This window comes from Eutrema salsugineum, unplaced genomic scaffold (genome assembly GCF_000478725.1).
Source record: "Eutrema salsugineum unplaced genomic scaffold, Eutsalg1_0 scaffold_9, whole genome shotgun sequence".
In the NCBI taxonomy this organism is placed as follows: domain Eukaryota; kingdom Viridiplantae; phylum Streptophyta; class Magnoliopsida; order Brassicales; family Brassicaceae; genus Eutrema; species Eutrema salsugineum.
In genome coordinates this window covers 1,045,948-1,063,547 of record NW_006256342.1, presented here as the reverse complement: position 1 = coordinate 1,063,547, position 17,600 = coordinate 1,045,948, and the positions used below count along the sequence as shown (strand labels likewise).

General features: G+C 37.5%; 5 protein-coding genes across 7 annotated transcripts; 3 read left to right on the top strand and 2 right to left on the bottom strand.

Annotated features, from left to right (window-relative positions):
• The first annotated feature begins 3,452 nt into the window (after positions 1-3,452).
• Positions 3,453-4,465, top strand: LOC18009202. The gene is made up of 2 exons (XM_006389953.2): positions 3,453-3,836; positions 3,934-4,465. Exons 1-2 carry the CDS (start codon positions 3,597-3,599, stop codon positions 4,372-4,374), a joined length of 681 nt encoding a protein of 226 aa, XP_006390015.1. The 5' UTR covers positions 3,453-3,596; the 3' UTR covers positions 4,375-4,465.
• A 1,540-nt stretch (positions 4,466-6,005) lies between these two features.
• LOC18009220 lies at positions 6,006-6,589 on the top strand. 2 transcript variants are annotated; one of them, XR_002897668.1, is made up of 2 exons: positions 6,006-6,182; positions 6,289-6,468. XR_002897668.1 is itself a non-coding variant. In XM_006389952.2 (2 exons), exons 1-2 carry the CDS (start codon positions 6,054-6,056, stop codon positions 6,457-6,459), a joined length of 303 nt encoding a protein of 100 aa, XP_006390014.1. In that variant the 5' UTR covers positions 6,006-6,053; the 3' UTR covers positions 6,460-6,589. The 2 variants fall into 2 exon arrangements, 1 of the variants encoding a protein (XP_006390014.1); XM_006389952.2 differs by having other exon boundaries at positions 6,286-6,589.
• A 14-nt stretch (positions 6,590-6,603) lies between these two features.
• On the bottom strand, positions 6,604-12,317 carry LOC18008912 (synaptonemal complex protein 1). 2 transcript variants are annotated; one of them, XM_006389950.2, is made up of 18 exons: positions 12,053-12,317; positions 11,900-11,949; positions 11,159-11,366; positions 10,947-11,072; positions 10,693-10,791; positions 9,587-10,263; positions 9,250-9,498; positions 9,037-9,165; positions 8,852-8,920; positions 8,661-8,771; positions 8,322-8,429; positions 8,134-8,244; positions 7,963-8,049; positions 7,743-7,841; positions 7,544-7,651; positions 7,379-7,462; positions 7,206-7,268; positions 6,604-6,927 (listed from the first exon to the last, which is right to left on the bottom strand). In XM_006389950.2, the coding sequence occupies exons 1-18, from the start codon at positions 12,195-12,197 to the stop codon at positions 6,826-6,828; spliced, it is 2,625 nt and encodes an 874-aa protein (XP_006390012.1). In that variant the 5' UTR covers positions 12,198-12,317; the 3' UTR covers positions 6,604-6,825. The 2 variants fall into 2 exon arrangements, with proteins under 2 accessions (XP_006390012.1, XP_024007441.1); XM_024151673.1 differs by having other exon boundaries at positions 11,823-11,949; positions 12,053-12,113.
• A 2,588-nt stretch (positions 12,318-14,905) lies between these two features.
• On the top strand, positions 14,906-16,679 carry LOC18009278 (probable mitochondrial adenine nucleotide transporter BTL2). The gene is made up of 4 exons (XM_006389948.2): positions 14,906-15,361; positions 15,487-15,790; positions 15,933-16,400; positions 16,514-16,679. The coding sequence occupies exons 1-4, from the start codon at positions 14,952-14,954 to the stop codon at positions 16,580-16,582; spliced, it is 1,251 nt and encodes a 416-aa protein (XP_006390010.1). The 5' UTR covers positions 14,906-14,951; the 3' UTR covers positions 16,583-16,679.
• On the bottom strand, positions 16,574-17,404 carry LOC18009084 (multifunctional methyltransferase subunit TRM112 homolog B). The gene has a single exon (XM_006389949.2). The coding sequence runs from the start codon at positions 17,115-17,117 to the stop codon at positions 16,743-16,745; it is 375 nt and encodes a 124-aa protein (XP_006390011.1). The 5' UTR covers positions 17,118-17,404; the 3' UTR covers positions 16,574-16,742.
• Positions 17,405-17,600: the final 196 nt, after the last annotated feature.

Here is a 17,600-nt window from a genome sequence, read left to right as displayed (position 1 = left end):
TATTTCCTTGTGTTATTTAAATCAATGCATAGATATTTTGACTAAAATATCTTTTTTTGTAGCCCTCTATATTGTGGAAGAGCTAGCTACTGTAATATTCCTACTAAAATCCAGTAAGTAAAATGTTAAGAACGATGATAAGGATAACCAAAAATACTTTATACATATCTATGTTTTTTCGGCAGACTATTTAAAACTCGACAATGTTTGCATTAATTTATGGGTACTGATGCATTTAATTCACATTATCAATACATCCTCTCAAACCTAATTCTTGGGCAAATCAACCGTAATCAATAAGAACATATACCCTATTTAATGTTCATCGTCACATGCATTTTGTTTTCAAACAAATTATTTAGTCGTATAAGTTTTTTTTATTATATGTTGTTGGCTATCTTACATTAATGTTATACATAAGCCGATTGGTTATCACTTAACGGGATGATAAGTATAAAAGTCGAGACGACTCAAAATAGCATAAAAGGGTCAAAACTCAAAAGACGTCCGTATAGGTCTTTGATCCTTGCGCACGTATGAATATCCATTGAATTGCATGAAATCTTCCGCACAAACAAAATATTGAACGTTAAGAGTGTACAAACGGGCATATTAATTATATCTTGTTTTTAACATGTTTAAAAATATATTCAGTGACAGTACTATACTATGGTAACAAAGAAACTTTTGTAAAACTAATATATTTTTTCTTTGTTATAGTTAGAAGATGATTGATTAGCGTTTTACCATCTGATTATTCTCTTTAAGTGAATGTGGTCGTCGTTGAGTAGCTTACTCATTAGGTTTTGTAATTGGTCAAAAGCATGACATTATTTCGATTGATTAAATGTGAATAGTTAGTTAACTCCACTTTTGAGAGGTATTAATTTCTGGCCTAAATCTATACGGCAACTTCTGAAATGTTTTACTTTTGCTGAAGGTAAAACAAATATGTTAAAAGGCTCACGCATTCGTAGTTCAGATGGTTCGATAGATGTATGATAAAATTTATGTTATATAGACAAGTAGATATATACTTCAATGCATATACTTCAATTTTGCATTTATAATCGATTCACAATTATTTAATGGAAACGGGTAGACAAGTACTGAATATTTAATTCTTCCACCAGGAAATAACAACTAATTTATTTCAGAGAAGAAAAAACGACTAATTTATTTCAGAAAATAATTATCTTAACTGAGGGACTCAGAATAATGATTCCATCTAAGCATGTACGTAGTTCAATTATGTTATTAATGTTTCGTTGTAGCTTTCAAACACATTTTTTCTATTTCTTTATATATATATATATTATATATATTTCTATATCATTTTATTAAATTAAAGTTTATAGTACGAAATAAATTGAAGAGAAGAGACATGAATCTTTATTGTGGTTGCATGCATGGGGGAGCGGATGTTGGAGCTTTAAAAGCTTGTTCTCCCATTCTTTCAAAGTTTATAATATGTAACCTTTTTTTTTCGTTTTTAGTATTTTAGATGTATCTTGATGACAATTAGGTTCTATTTATGCATGAGTTTAATAGCTAAAGACCGATCTATTCAAACATAAATACTATTAGTCTATTACTAGTCGAAGTATAACCAGAATTGTATGCGTACATACGCAAAACACGAATGACATCTATCAATTCATTGGAGTTTTGTTTTGTGCAATACAATATCATATTTGATGTCTATTAAAACACGCTAAACTTATGTTTGTTCTAAAAGTAAATGCAGTAGTTTAGTTCATAAATAAACACAAACAAAGTATGGAACCCTAAAAGACAAATATGGCTTATACGTTTTGGTTCCTAATTTGGCATGCATATAAACACATGACCACCTTAGCCAAAATATACAAGTGAAGCTATCTTTAATTCATCTTTATATGATTGGGATACGCAATTATATGGAACTATAGACATCGTGTTTGTAACTTATTGTATTGGTTTAGTTAGACATTGTGGTTTAGCAAAAAAAATTAGTTAGACATTGTGCGGACTCAGAGTGACTTAATTTTTTTTAAAAAACATGTTTTTCAGACATCCTTCTCTTGGTTTCAGAATCACGGCTTTGTTTGTCGTTGTTCTTCATCATCACTAGACCGAACGACCAAAAAAAGAATCAGTAGACCGAGTCTCAATATTCCGCAGTCGTCGTTGATAGTAAAGGGATACATTGACAAATGTGACTTAACTATTGCTTTTCTTTTTTGGGGGTGCCATTAGTCCTTAATGAAAAAGTATTACCAAAAGAGGAATTTTAATTACCCTGTAGGAAAGAGTAATTTCTGTATATTCATTCTATCAAAATGGTGCTCATTAAAAAAAAAAAAAACAAGGAAATATATACACAGAAATATATCGATTAAGATTATTATTGAAGTTGGGAATTTATGTGGAACTAGCCAAAAGAGCCGTAACTATAAACGAGGAAGCTTAGCTCATCACATGACATGAATATGAGGCCGTTGAAAGCTTTTTAATTATTTGAAATTGTTTTTTTTTTATTAAATCGATTTGTTGTATTAGATCAAATAATTAAAACCTCCTAAGGTAAATAACATTTTTAAAAAGAGTGGGACTAATCTTGCATCGCAGGATTCATTAATCCAGAGTCATCCAAAAAACCATACTAAAATAAAAACCCAATAAACCTCATTTTTTTCTTCATAAAACCGACTTGGGATATGAACGTAGGAGCCATATCCTGAATTATTTAAAATTGTTTCAAATACCTTTTTTTTTATTGTACTAATAAAAATAAAACAGTGCTAATAAAGTGGTAGGGAGGTTGGTTAGTAATGTGTATATTTTGTGTTATATATCCAAAAGTGGGAGTAGGAGTTAATGTGAGTATTAAAGTTGCATCGGCATTCATCAATTCATCAACCTTCCCTTCTCCCATCTTTAATTCTCTTTATTGTCTCTCCATTTATTGACCTCTCTCCCTATTTCCCAACTCTGGTTCCTTCACATTCTTCCATCTTATCATCACACATGGTGCATACATACATCCATCCATCCACATGACTTCACCAACAATCTGTTTTTTATTTTAAGATTTATAACTATCTATTTAAGAACTTGAGGTAGTTAATGGTTCTAGCTATGGTGATGACGATGATGATGATGGTGGCAAAAGCAGAAAGAGAAATTGGTTAGCACTTCACATCTAAGCATTTAAATGAGACTGTTTGGAGTTATTGAACACACCCAACTTGGAACTCACACATCATGCTTCACATTACTTCCCTCCCTTTTTTATATTCCTCCTCCAAATATCAAAATATTCATATTAAAATGCAATAGTCGACACATCACTTTTATCGCCAAGAAAATCTTAAATATAAAATTTTATACTACTAATCTATCAACCATTTTTTTTTAATATTGGTATCTAATTCAATTACTCCATATGAACCGGTGGAGACAATAACTCCCCTGAAGATTTTCCTACATGTATATATATAGAGACGATCTTCACATACTTTTAAGTCTATCTGCTCATTTCCTCATAGGATCAAAGAGAGTTTAAACTTTCCTCAAAAGCATAAATCACTCAGTGGAAACAAAGACTGAGGCTAATGGTTTCTCGACAAGAAGGAACCCTCTATTCTAGAAAGAGGGATTTCACAATCTATGGAGAAGAGTTCCATAATTCATTCAAGAAGAGCAAACAAGAAGATCAATCACAGGGCAAACTCCACAGCACTCTGTTCAATGAACGAGCAAAATCAGAGAATTTGAGATCAATTACTTTTGATTTTGAACTCCATCTACACACTCCTCTACCTTCGGATTGGCAGAAATCTATCGAGGCTAAGGTATATATTCATACATGTATTTAAGTAATTTCTATATATGTATCAATATGATATATGCATAAGCATGCATCTAAAACATGGATCCTCACATTTTTAGGGAAACTCAAGAACATCTGAGGATCATAGGACATACCCCAAAGATCCGGTGATTGCTGGACGACCTAAGATGAGCCTAGACCTTGAGCTGAACCTTTCACCTTCTTATTCACCTTCAAAAACAACAACAAAGGTTAACGAATCCTCAAATCACAACGAAAGCGTGTCACTAAAGGGTAGAAATATGAAGAGCCCGAGTAAGAATAGCACAATTGGGACAGGATTAAACAGATCGCTGTCATGGCTTGCCTTTGAAGGTGGTGATGATGATGTTGATCACAAGGAGCAAGAGATGGTAACTAAAGTGTGCATGAAATGCCACATGCTGGTTATGCTTTGCACATCAACTCCTGTTTGTCCCAACTGCAAGTTCATGCACCCACATGATCACAGCTCTACAAAACTGTTTAAATCTTCAAATTTGCTTAGGCTCCTGTGCTAGGCTCTATGATATTATGTACGGAATAATATGAATCAGAGACTAGATAAGGACAAAAGTTATGTATATACCACTATAAGTACCAAAAGTTTTATTCTATGCTTCTATGAAGGATATTCAATCTCTTTGTTCATGCTTTAGATCTCTCAACCGATCAGTATGTGCATTGAATTGCACTTGACATAACACGTACACGGAATTATATCTACTAGAATTGCATTTAAACACTTATGGATACTGACTATAGTTATGTTCAAAGTATGATATAGCATCAGAGTTTGACAAGAAAACTTGAGTGTAGTCACTATCGATATTATCACCGCAGGAAAAGAAGAGGGTTATTTTTTAAGCTGTTATAAACCAAGTTATTTGAATAAATTGATGGTTCAGTAGCAGCCCACGATGCTCAATTTATGCTATTGACAAGTCTTCAGATACAAATGTAGGGATTTAAGGAAGATGAAAGGATTTAAAAAAGCTGAAACCTAATGAACTAAAGCTAACATGATCAGACAGATTCAGGTATAGGAAATATTTATACCACAAGGAGTCGTGAAGGAGAGAAGCTTTACACAGTTCACAGGTGGGAAGCAAAACCAAGACGCAGCCTTACAAGAAAACAGTAGATGAAGATTAGTTTATTCAAAAAGGTTTTGAAAATGTGGCTATGTAGGAAATGTGTAATCTAGCAATTAGTAACCACAGGGCCTTAGCGGTGAATAGTGGATTGCCTAATGAAATAATCTACTGAATTGGAGTACATCGCCTGTGTATAGTTTAAACAAAGGCGAATAAACACATCGGAGAACAACACAGCAAATCCATTCGTACTATTGAGATTAGGGAAGCAAAACTCCAAACTTAGAAATCGAGTAGTTTGATGTTTCATACCCTAAAAACCGTCTGAAGAAATGCCAAATTATTGATCAAAACTAACCCAGTGCACTCTGATTGTTGACGTTCGGAAGATAAAACAGCAGCAAATCTTCAAATCAGGATTTCTCCAATGGAATACAAACGATATCAGCGTTTTTGATTTATTTGCCAACTCTAAAACTTGAATACCGACCAAATCAGTGTAACTTAAACAGACTAATTTACTAGGGAAATAAAAAATCTATGGGAAGAATAAAATCGGCAGCTTACCAGGAGAAACTTAGAGACTAGCGGTAGAGCGATTATATTCTTCTACCGGCGACGGCCACGATCAGAAGATTCATCTTGCCGGCGACAACAGGAGAGGCGAGTATCCCAAACGATTTTCATGACTCCTTTCCTAATTCCGATAAAGATTTTAAAGTATTCTTTCGAAAATACTAATTCCAACAGCGAAGAGGTATTGAAATGCGCCCCTAAATCATAAGCGAGGGAACATTTAGGATTTAGGAGGGAAAACCCCGAGATCCGCTGAAATACATACATATTTTCTGAATGATTTTACTTTTTCAAATAATTGATTTATTTTTATGTAGCATAACTAATCATATATTGACATCTGTCACTTGTGGGGCGAAAGTAAGACGGTATCCAATCCCGCGCTCCATTAAATCTGGGCTAGTTTCGAAACTCAAAATCGAAATAGAGCAAAGCTGAGAGAGAGAGAGAGAGAGAGAGAGAGAGAGAGAGAGAGAGAGAGAGAGAGAGAGAGAGAGAGAGAGAGAGAGAGAGAGAGAGAGAGAGAGATGAAGGAGGAGATGACAACCAGCAAAGACGAATCGATCAGAGTGCGAACTGCAATCCGCTGCGCCAGAGCTACGATGCTCCTCTATTCACTCGCATCATCCCGAGCCACCATCGATACCGCCGGCGAGGTTTTAGATCCTACTTCTTTCTCCGTTTTCTACTTCCGATCGGAATTGATTTGCTAGTGTAGTTCTGTAATTTCGAAGATTTCGTCTGGTGTTGTTTCGGAAGCAGGAGGAAGGAGAGACACGAAGAGAACTAGAGGATCTGAGGAGAAGGCTTGCGATAGAGAAGAAAAGGAGGAATCGGATTAAGCTTTGCAGCTTGATGGAGCTGGTTCTTCTCGTCGTTTTGGTTCTCTTGCTTTCCACTTTCTTCCTTGTCTTCTTTCTCCGATCTCCTTGATCTCTTCCCCTTTGGAATCAATGTCTGTATCAGCTTTTGCTATGGTTCCAGTTCCACCGCATTTTCTTATGTATTAGGTTTTCATGATTGTTCATAAACAGCGTTTGCTTTTAAATCGTTACGATTTCATCAATAATGGGGTTTATTTTTGTTTTTCTGTAACTAGTAGCAAGTTCTTCAACATCCACAACCTTACACGCCCAATTAACAAATGACAAAGTTGATGCAATAGGAAAGGTCTGTACAAAATGTGTGAGCAACATTTAACTTCTGTAATCATTATCTCCTGAATAGCGTAGCAGAGAGCCTTAAGAGCAAGGAAAACGATTTTAGGAGCAAGGCTTTGTGCTAGATTCTACTGAGTGCTCAGTCAAATGCATAGGGATCATCATCATAAGGATTTAGGGAGCCTTCTGAAAACAGATCTCCAATATTTGCAGAGCGTTGATGACTGCTTATGCCTGCTACCTGTACATGTACAAGACAATTCTATGTGTTAGGCAACGGTCTCGCTCTACAGACTTGGCCTTAACACACCGTAACTGTGATCTAAGCAAAAAATTTTACCATGCTTCCTCATGTTTCCCTCACCTCTTAAACAATTCTTCTAGTAAAGAAAGTGCAGTCCACAAAATTATACTAGTTTTACTTGAGTGATATTTAAACAACCTTGCTTCACCACTAGTTTACTTGGGGTGGGGTTTATACATTTCAGATAGTTAGCAAACTTTTGGGATCTATCTTACCTTAGCGATACTTCTAGGGGTCTTAGCTGTGGGTGTAAACCGAGTCGATCGCCTCCGTGGCTCCTGTAGCCATTAAAAAAAAGGTGAGTCCCAACTCAGAGAAGAAGGCTGCTGAACATATCTATAAATTTAAAATGAACCAAATCAGAGGGTTAATGCGCAGAATTGGTTACCTCAAACATGACCGTGCCTCTTGTCTTCCTTCGTTTTGTGGTCCTCCCATCTTTCGTTTCAACTTCATATTCACGACGAGTCACCTGCCAAGTCGAACAACAAAACCAATGATGAGGTTGGGAGCTGATGTAAAAGTAGTTAACAGAGGGTTTTAAATGTTTTACCTTGCTACGATGCTTTGGACTGCTCATTAAGCTTCTTGTATTCACATTTTCAACTTTCTTTAATATCTTTGTCACGGGTGTATCTGTTGCCTTCACAAAAGGGGAATCCTGCATTTTCATTTATATGCATATTTATATGTGCAGACTTTGACAAAGCAGAAAACAAGATATAAAAAAAACATGGCATTTTATTTCCTACCTGTTCATCGTCATCATGCATCATCACTGCTGTATGCTGGCTTCTCCTGCTACCAGCAGGACGAGAACCTCTCACTTTGGCAGATGCGACTGAATATTCCTACAAGATGATTAAGTTGTTGAAATTAACATATGTTTGTGTTTATTCAAATCTGATGATGATATATAGTAGATAAAGCATTCTTTTAGTGGATCAAAATGATTCGTGGTTGAGGTTTAACCTTTCTAGAGCTCACTTCTTGCTCTTCAGGCGGTTTGTCACTCATAACCCTCCACTGCATTTGCAACAAAGCTCTTTGCCTTTCTTCCTGCAAACGATGGTAACACATTTACGTCATTAGGTTTTGAACCTTAACAGGTGCATCTTATAATGAATCTTGATATACACTAACTTTTGATCTCTGAAGATCTAATTCTTCTTGCAGCTTCTTGCAATCAACTTCGTACTGACACTTGAATGCTTTCAACTGAACATCATGCTCGTCCCGGATTGTTGTTATCCTCTGGGTAAAGATATAAATTATTTGAATACCAGAGGCTTCATATTCCTATCGAACTATCAAATTATGTCTGTTGGTACCTCTTTTAATTCATTCTCAGCCTGAATCTGAGCTTGTCTCAGTTCCTCATCGTGCTTGGCTTTGAGATTGAACTCTCTATTTTCATGTTCCTCTCGAATAGTGAGTATCTGCATGAACATGCAGCTTTATCAGTCTATTTGCTAGTTAAAACCTGCTCAGTATTAAACTTCCAAACAGAAAATCCAGAGAAAAAGGGACTTTGATCTAGATAGCTGCATCTTCTGGTGCTAAACCTTCAGAGGGGTTGAAATCTTAGAAAAGTCACTTTAACACATGTATAAGCTTATCTATGCTTGGTGATATTCAGATACATCAGGTTTTAGTGGAGATTACTATACCAGAGAAGCATGGTCCTCCTGAATGGTCAGCAATTGCTGCTTTGATTCGGCTTTACAATCTGAGAGTTCTTTATCGTATTTCGTTGATAACTCTTTGATAACCTTTTCAACCTGAAATCAGAACCAATAGCATCTCAGAACCGTGATCGATTGCTTGGTCGATCTCAATACAATATTTTGTCGGCATAGACCTTTTCCTTTTCTGCATTAATAATTTCCTGCTTCTCCTCATCATATTTCCTCCGGATTTCATTGATTGCCTAAAAAGCATCAGAAAAGCATATGTCGTCAAATTTTTGGTGTGTTTGATTAAGGGCGCTAAGCAAATCCTCCGGATACCATTCGAGCATATATGAAGAAATTGATCCAGATATACCTGGTCATTCCTCTGAGATAACTCCTTCAAGTGCCTTGATAATTCCAACTGTTTATTTTCCAGCATCAGGTCATATTGCTTCTTCGCGTCTAGAAGCTTAGTTTCAGTAGCTTCCAGTAGCTCCTTGTCCTGCAATGGAGTTCATATGTGATGAGTACTACTAATAGGTGGATTAAACTCATAAAGCTTTGTCCAATATCTATCTTCTTAAACCTCTGCAGTTTTCTGGTCCAGCTTCTTCTCATTTTCCTTGCATTGATGGATAAGAAGCTCTTTCTCTTCAATAACGCTTTGGAGCTGGTTCACCTCTTTCGACAATGATTCTACACGCAGCTGATTGCTCTCACTCTCTTTCTGCAAAATCTCCATTTCTTCAGCTTTTCTCTGTGCATCAGCCTGCAGCTTCTCATAGTTCTCTTTACTTTCCATCTCTGATGATGAAAGCTTTAACAACAATTCTTGCTGCGAGATACCAGAATAGATTAAGCATTACAACTATGCATTGATAATTTTGATAGAGACTGCACAAAGAGATGGAAGATATATCTACCGTCTTATTCTCTGAGGCCCTCAGATTTTCCACCAAAGCTTCTATTTCCTCTTTCAACTTTGAGATTACTGCTTCTGACTCAGCATTTGTTGAAACTAGAAGTTTTGCTTCAGACTCTAGCTTTTCAATCGCCTGCCTTGCGGAGCAGCGTTCTTCGGCAAGTTGGGAAACTAGTGACTCTTTAGCTTTCTTCAGTTCCTCTTTTTGTTCATATAACTCATTGCCTGCTGACTGCAGAGATTCTTTCTGGAAAGTCACAGTCAAGAACTCTCCTTGGAGTTGATTGAATAATCTTTGAGCACGATCAGAAGCAATATCTCTATCCTTTTGGAGCAACATAAGGTGAGTGCCATATAAACCATTTAGCTTATCAAATTTTTCCATGAAGGCCAAGTTCTTTTTGTCTAATTCAGCCAATTCGATTGCCAAAGAGTGGACAAAGCCCTCGAGCTTCTTGACCTCCTGGTCTGAGTTAATCAGTTTCTCAGATAGATTATCAGCACTCATCTGAATTGTCATCTTTTCTTGCTCCAACTTCTCCTTGACGCCAACAAGGAATTTGGCTTCATCTTCTTTTGATGTTAATTCCAGACGCAGCTTCCCAAGTTGGAAGTTTAAATTCTCAATGTTGAGTTTTGCTTCAGCAATAGCTGCTTCAGAATTCATTATGATAACATCTGCCACAAAGAAGGGATATAAGAAGATTCCATGCAAATACCAATACCATCACATAGCATCAAAAACTAATATTTCTCGTTTCATATGTGTAATGTATATCTTTATTGCAACATTAAACACCATCTTATCATGTAATCTAGGGAAAAATCTTGTCATAAAGTTGAGATACAAGACGTCCAGAGAGGTGATTAAGATCCAATACATACAGAAACTTTGTAATAACACAAGCGTGCGTTCCTTTGAATTATGTCTGCAAAGCTAAGAACTCTCTATCCTGTTTCCATCTGAATAGTGAACATTCTTCAGAAACATTGAGTTTTCAACCTATTTGGTGTGTGGGTACATTCTTAAGCTATTAAATCAGATAAAACATGTGATCTACTGCGTCTGAGAATAACATTGTGAATCTAAAAGAGCAAGAAATTTACCTTTCTCCTTTAAGAGATCGGCAGTTCTACACTGTTCATTTAGGTAAGAGTTTTCTCTCTGTTCTTTCTCGAGGTTGAGCTCCTTTAGCTCCTTCTCACCTGCATGGTTAACTTAAATGTATAACAATATCCCACAAAAGAACCATATAGAATGGTTTGGTAAACAATATTGCAGCAACTCAATCCTTTTCAAATTAAAGGTATTCCCATGAAAGGAATCAACAACACATGTCTGAAACAAACCAAAAACTTACGGCTTTTGATGTCTTCTTCAGCAGCACCCAATCTTAAAGATAGATCTTGCATTTGCTGCTTTAAAGAGTCTATTGCTTCCGCACTAGTAGAGAATTTGGACTCAAAAAACTCTTTATCCTTCTCAGCTGTAGAGGCAGTTTAGGAAACATTTAAAGCAACAAACCATAGGTACTTTCAAGAACTCAACGACCAATGTGCATGTAATTATTACCTTCTTGAACCTGGGAAGCCAAGTGCTGCAGAGTCTCAGTAAGTTGATCACACAGAGTCTTCGTTGAAGAAAATTTGGACTCCATCCCTCTCCAGAGCTTTTCATCCTCCTTTTGCATTACCCTGAGCTTAGCATTCTCATTGAAAGCGTTCTGCAGTTTTTCTTCTAAAGCAGCTATATGATCCATTGACTTCTTCAGCTTAGAATTCTGGATCATGGAAAAATATCAGAATTGTCTATCAAATTCAGGTCAAATGCATTTCTAACAATATATCATAAGAAATTAACAATAAATCAGAATCTATCAATGTCAAAATCTTTCCAAAATTAAGATGTCTCGCGGATAATCAAATCGAAGTCGCAAGACTAAGCCCATAGATCTGCGTATTCCTGCTCATTCCGGTTTAAAACTAAACAGTTGAACCGAAACCAAAAGCACAATCCTAGCAACAACACCAACGTATTTTGGCAGTACAGCATAAGAATAACTCGAATCTATCAGTCCCAAAATCTTTCCAAAAATAAGATGTTCCCGCGGATAATCAAAGACTCGCAAAACTAAGCAAAGAGATCTCCGTTTCTTGCTTATTCCGGTTAACAGCTAAAAAAGAAGAACGGCAACCAAACACACAATCCTAGCAAGTAGCAACACCACCATACATACCTCTTAAGCACATCGATCAAACTTAAGTTCGAATAGACGCAGAATGTAAGAAGAAAGCGGGATAGCATTCGAAATACCGCCAGTTCGAGATCGGATTTCATAGAAGCCTGTTCCTTCACCAATTTTTCTGGAAAACAGAAACGCAGATATCGCGATCATCAGAATAGCGCGATCTCAGAAAGTATCGGAACGAAATTCTCAAATCAAACCAAACGAACAAAAAACAAAACCTGCAGTAAACTTCAGATTCGAGAAATTTCCGGAAGAGACGGAATCCTGAGGTTGACGCGAGGAGAAGGAGAAGTTCTTCGCCGATCCAGCCAACGAACGGATCTGATCGAAGCTCTTCATCGCTGGAAACCCTATCTTCTGCATTTCGAGACTTTACGAACAAAGAAATCGTACTCGTTTTCCCGCGCTCTCTCTCGTATGGAGCCCTAGTGTGAGATTATTGGAAAATGAAGTTGGCGCTAAAGCCATCCAGTATTTATAGGATCATCGGCACCGACGACTCCCGACGGGCGGCATGCCCGCCTAACGGCTATTTGCTACGCGGATGTGCTGACGTCAGCACTGCAGGAGTGTTGACTAGTCAAAGTTGGGAAATGTTACACAATGACCACATATGTTACATAAAATTACACAATTCGTACCATATTACATAAAACTACACTATTAGCTCCAAAAAATTCAAATCAACAGTTAGAAACACTTCAAATAACTACGTCTATACTTATATTAAAACCAATAAGAATCGATACTTGATTCCACGTGCCATAATTTTATTAGATAGAAACTTTGAGATAATTTTTTTTTGTGTTTCTTCTTTCTTTCTTTCCTGAGAAAATTTTCTTCTTCTCCATCGCTATAATAAAATGAAGAAATTCTCTTTGTTGTTGACCAAAACTTTGTAATTTCGTGAAACCCATTGAATTATTCCTTCTGAAACGAGACCAATCTCATCCAATTTCCCTCTGATGCTCTGTTTTCACGGCTTCCGATACGCCATCGACGGCGACCCATAATCATCATCTTTCTGCTTCGACGGTTCGACCCATAAGCCCTTTCTAGCAGAGATTTCGAGGAGTATCATGCAGCTTTCCTTCGTCGGAATTCTCTCCACCTTGACACACAACGGTTGGCTGCTCGGCGTTGGCGTTCAAAGATTTTTTTTTTTAAGAATCCATTACAGATTCTTGCATTAGAGGCAACAAATCTTAATTTTTAAATTGAGATTCTTAACATAACTTTAATATTATTATATTGCTTAAGTACCTTTAATGAGGTATTAGCATTGCTGATGCTCTTAAAATCATATTTCGACCAAAAAAAAAAAAGAAATTCAAATTATGAAGGCCCCACGAACGGTCCAACCGGGTCTAAGACCATGATTATGGAGGGTTTCTCGATGAATTTCTAGTCAATTAATTGATTTTTTTTAATTGAAAAATGGGTTTAAATAGTAGGATCGATCCTAATTTAGGGACTTGAAGGATCGATCCTTCCTAGATGCGTGGCAGACTGTGATTGGAAATTTTTTGGCTTGGGAATTTTTTTTTGTCTCGAACATTTCTTCTCCTTCGTCGAGAAAGACTTTTCGACTTCTCCAATCCCTACTCGATCCCTCCTCGTGGTGTCCATCGTCGACGAGCGTCTTCCTCGACCGTGTACAATCGCATCACCGCCGCCTTCTTGTCTTCCAATCTCCTCCTGAACAGCGGCGGCGCATCACCGACTGATCCGACTGATGAGAAATTCTGAAGATTCCGATCTTCTGAATCCTTTCGTGACAGGTAATTTCGTTTACCAATCTTCTTTTTATGCTTTGCAAGTGATATTTGTCCCTTGTAAATTGATTTGGGTGTAGGTTTAAGGTTTGATTTTCTTTGGGGATTGATTTGGAATTATGGATTTTGGATTTCGCTTTAGGTGTTTGGATTCAATTCTTTTGCATGCATATGATTCGGTTTTAGATGTTTATATATTCTTCGCAACTCAAAGAAATCTTTGCAACAGGAATTGTCCTTGGAAGCTACATGGCTTTAATGACCGTCGTTTTCTTCTGGGCTACTTACATGGCTCGATCTCTTCGCGTCTTTGGTCAACTGTTTCAATTTGCTTGGTTTAGCTTCTCATCACGAGAACGTTGATGTCATTGTGATCAGAGAGAACACTGAAGGTGAATATGCAGGGCTTGAGCACAAAGTTGTTCCTGGTGTCGTTGAGAGCCTTTAAGGTGAATTTTATCTTGGATTTTTGGTTATAGATGTGATTTGGTAGTAGATTTGAGTGTTTACCTTATTGTTTTTGAGTAGAGTTTGATCAGTAATTAGAAAGTGCTGGGAATTTTTGCTCTCTAAGTTGAGTTCTCTGGGCGTCTATAGTCGATTTTAGATGCATTTCCTGAATAAAATGTCACAACCATGACTCTGTTGATGTGATTTGAGTGGAATAGTTAGCTTAACAATCTGATATGTCCATGATCTTGAAGTCGACATTCATAGATTTACATTGATCATCATTATTTTTTATATGGGATTGCCACTAGTATTATCCAAGATGTTTCTGATACTTATTGTTATGCTAAGTGATCACAAAGTTCTGTTCGGAGCGTATTGCAAAGTATGCGTTCGAGTATGCCTACTTGAACAACAGGAAGAAAGTTACAGCAGTGCACAAAGCCAACATCACGAAACTAGCTGATGGTTTGTTCTTGGAATTTTGCCAAGAAGTTGCTAAAAAATACCCAAGCATCGCCTACAACGAAATCATTGTCGATAACTGGTGTATGTAGCTTGTTGCAAGACCAGAGCAATTCTTCAATTCTTCCAAGTAACAATATTTTTGTCGGCAAAAGTAAGAAAATGAATTGGAAAACAAAATGGATTGGATTTCTTATCATCTTCCTTTTGATATTTTTTTAAAGAAACTCATATCTGGTTTTACCAATAAACCAACATAAACTAAAGGTTTCTTATCAAGAATTTTTTAACAAAAAATAATAATAATAAATTGCATAAGAAACCCATATAGGTTTCTGCAAGAATCATGCTCTAAGATCTCTCGATTGGCCGAATCCCGAATAAGCTCACCTACAAAATTTAGTGAATTTTCTTCTTCATTATCCAAATGTCTGGACTCCATATCTATCCTCACGATCCTTCTTCTTCTTCCAGCTTTAGCGACCAATCCAATGAAGTTTTCTTCAGAACCGGTGGTTTGTTTCTCGAACCTCCAGGCGTTTCATTCTTCGACTCGATCTCCTCCAAATGGGTTTCCTCCGAGTCCGAGCCTGTGCATTTTACCGGTTACTGGAGAAAGCAAAGCCGCCTCCGCTCCGGTAAGGATTTGCTGTTCCTGTCCGTGAGCTTGAGTAAAGACGGATCTGAGCGGGAATGTAAGGATGCACTGGCGGAAAACGACGAAATTCGCGGCAAGGGAAATGGAAAACGAAGAGTTTTGAGTGGAGTGAGAAGAAGCGGGACTATGAACACTCGGAAGCATCTCTGGGCCGGTGCCGTAGCTGCCATGGTTTCCAAGTATATATCGTTCGATTAGTAACGCCTATAATTCGTTTGATGAAATGCCTGAACCAAAAACCATGATTGTGTTTTCCCCCAATTTGGCTTTGGTTCTAAAAATGGGATTTTGTTGTTGATGCCAGAACTTTCTTAGCCCCACTTGAGAGACTAAAGCTAGAGTATACAGTTCGTGGTGAACAGAGGAATTTGTTGGTGGTCGCTAAGACAATTGCGACCACGCAAGGCTTCAGAGGGTTCTGGAAAGGTAATTTGCTCAATGTTCTCCGAACGGCTCCTTTCAAAGCCGTCAACTTTTGTGCCTACGATACGTACAGAAAGCAATTGCTTAAAATTGCTGGGAATGAAGAAGCAACCAACTTTGAGAGATTCGTTGCTGGAGCTGCTGCTGGTATTACTGCTACTGTACTCTGCTTGCCACTCGATACTGTAAGTTTTCGAAAGTCCTGTGCTTTAGAGGATTAAAGTGACATAGAAGTCTAGTGTTAGTAAGCATTTAGTTTTGGACGGGAAATAAGAAAATGCATGTGGAAACAATATGATTGAAATGTGTTCTTCTAATACTGCATAGTTACGAACAAAGCTAGTGGCTCGGGGTGGAGAAACCTTAGGCGGGATAACAGGAGCTTTCAAGTATATGATCCAAACCGAAGGTTTATTGTCTCTCTACAAGGGTCTAGTCCCCTCAATAGCAAGCATGGCTCTGTCCGGTGCGGTTTTCTATGGCGTTTACGACATCCTTAAATCATCCCATCTGCATACACCAGAAGGCAGGAAAAGACTCAAAGACATGAAGCAGCAGGGACAAGAACTCAATGCTCTAGACCGGCTCGAGTTAGGCCCCATCAGAACTCTCCTGTACGGTGCTATAGCAGGTGTCTGTACTGAAGTAGCTACTTATCCTTTTGAAGTAGTGAGACGACAGCTTCAGATGCAGGCAGGTAGAAACAAGCTCAGTGCTTTAGCTATGGGATTCAGTATCATTGAGAGAGGAGGGATCCCAGCTTTATACGCTGGACTTTTACCTAGCTTGCTCCAGGTTTGCATAATAGTATTTCTTCCATATACCACATTACAACCAAACTCAACCAGCTTCGATATTTTTCCAAAGCTTGATATGTTATTGTCTGTTCCTCTGTTTCATATCTCCAGGTATTGCCTTCGGCTGCAATAAGTTACTTTGTCTACGAGTGTATGAAGATAGTGCTTAAAGTAGAATGATAAGAATGGAGAAAAGATATAGATTTGCAGAGCATTATTGCTTAGAGAATCATCCATAACACAATGCAAGAGGAATGAAATGTAAATTTTCTTCTAATTTTTAAATCTTCTAAAATTTTCGGAATCCATTGATCTCTGAAAACATCAGGATCAGGAATAATTAAACTTCGTCCTCGTGGAGAAGCATATTGGGGATGCCCTTGTTGACAGAAAACTTTCTACCGGTTTCGGGGCAGACGAGTGAGCCTTCCTCGAGGTGGAGCTCGAGCAAAGCGTGGTGGAATTGCCTGAGAAATGATTCGTCGGATTCCAGCGCCGCCGTGTCTGGTGCGTGATCCGGAAGTTCGGTGTAACCTAAAGAACGAGCACCATCCACAAGAGCCTTCCACTCGATCTTTGCGAACATGTGCCTGAGAAAATCCGGGTTGAAATCGACTTCCTTCTCAATCACCTTCTCGGCTTCGATCCGCAGAGGAAAGTTGTTAACAACTCCTTTGATGTTGCAAGACATCATGTTGTGCACAATCAACCTCATCTTCTCTCTCTCTGTCTATCTCTGCGACGATCAAGAGACGCGCGAGGAAGGAGCAGTGTCGTGGCGGCTGACGACGGAGGTGGAAGACAAAGTGTCGTGGTGGCAGGCTGAAGCTTGCTAAAAGGACGAGAATACCCCTATGGTTACTTAATAGCTAGTTTTTTTTTTTTTTTATAGAAAACTGATCAATACGTGTTGTTGCGTAAACAGTCGTCCAAACCACTGAGCAGGCCAGATTTGTTCAATTAGTCAGAAAAGGTATGTGATAGAAAAAGAAATAAATTTGCTTGAGATAAAAACACACAAGAGAGTCAAATATGTTGTTAAAGTCAGAAAAGGTATGTGATAGAAAAAAAGAAATAAACTTGCTTAAGATAAAACACAAAAGACTAAAAAAATAAATAGATGGTAAAATACTTTGGAAGATTTCATGGAGATATGATGTAGATGGATTTGGTTATTAAAATACAATATTATTAAATT

What these genes read in the sequence shown, in the direction of transcription:
- LOC18009202 (XM_006389953.2), top strand. Translation starts at nt 3,597, where the DNA reads ATGGTTTCTCGACAAGAAGGAACCCTCTATTCTAGAAAGAGGGATTTC. An exon ending in AGAAATCTATCGAGGCTAAG is followed by an intron (nt 3,837 to 3,933) that starts GTATATATTCAT and finishes TCACATTTTTAG; the next exon opens with GGAAACTCAAGAACATCTGA.
- LOC18009220 (XM_006389952.2), top strand. Translation starts at nt 6,054, where the DNA reads ATGAAGGAGGAGATGACAACCAGCAAAGACGAATCGATCAGAGTGCGA. An exon ending in CCATCGATACCGCCGGCGAG is followed by an intron (nt 6,183 to 6,285) that starts GTTTTAGATCCT and finishes TTGTTTCGGAAG; the next exon opens with CAGGAGGAAGGAGAGACACG.
- LOC18008912 (XM_006389950.2), bottom strand. Translation starts at nt 12,197, where the DNA reads ATGCAGAAGATAGGGTTTCCAGCGATGAAGAGCTTCGATCAGATCCGT. An exon ending in AATCCGATCTCGAACTGGCG is followed by an intron (nt 11,367 to 11,899) that starts GTATTTCGAATG and finishes TCCATGATCCAG; the next exon opens with AATTCTAAGCTGAAGAAGTC. An exon ending in TGGACCAGAAAACTGCAGAG is followed by an intron (nt 9,166 to 9,249) that starts GTTTAAGAAGAT and finishes ACTCCATTGCAG; the next exon opens with GACAAGGAGCTACTGGAAGC.
- LOC18009278 (XM_006389948.2), top strand. Translation starts at nt 14,952, where the DNA reads ATGTCTGGACTCCATATCTATCCTCACGATCCTTCTTCTTCTTCCAGC. An exon ending in GTAGCTGCCATGGTTTCCAA is followed by an intron (nt 15,362 to 15,486) that starts GTATATATCGTT and finishes TGTTGATGCCAG; the next exon opens with AACTTTCTTAGCCCCACTTG. An exon ending in TTTTACCTAGCTTGCTCCAG is followed by an intron (nt 16,401 to 16,513) that starts GTTTGCATAATA and finishes TCATATCTCCAG; the next exon opens with GTATTGCCTTCGGCTGCAAT.
- LOC18009084 (XM_006389949.2), bottom strand. Translation starts at nt 17,117, where the DNA reads ATGAGGTTGATTGTGCACAACATGATGTCTTGCAACATCAAAGGAGTT.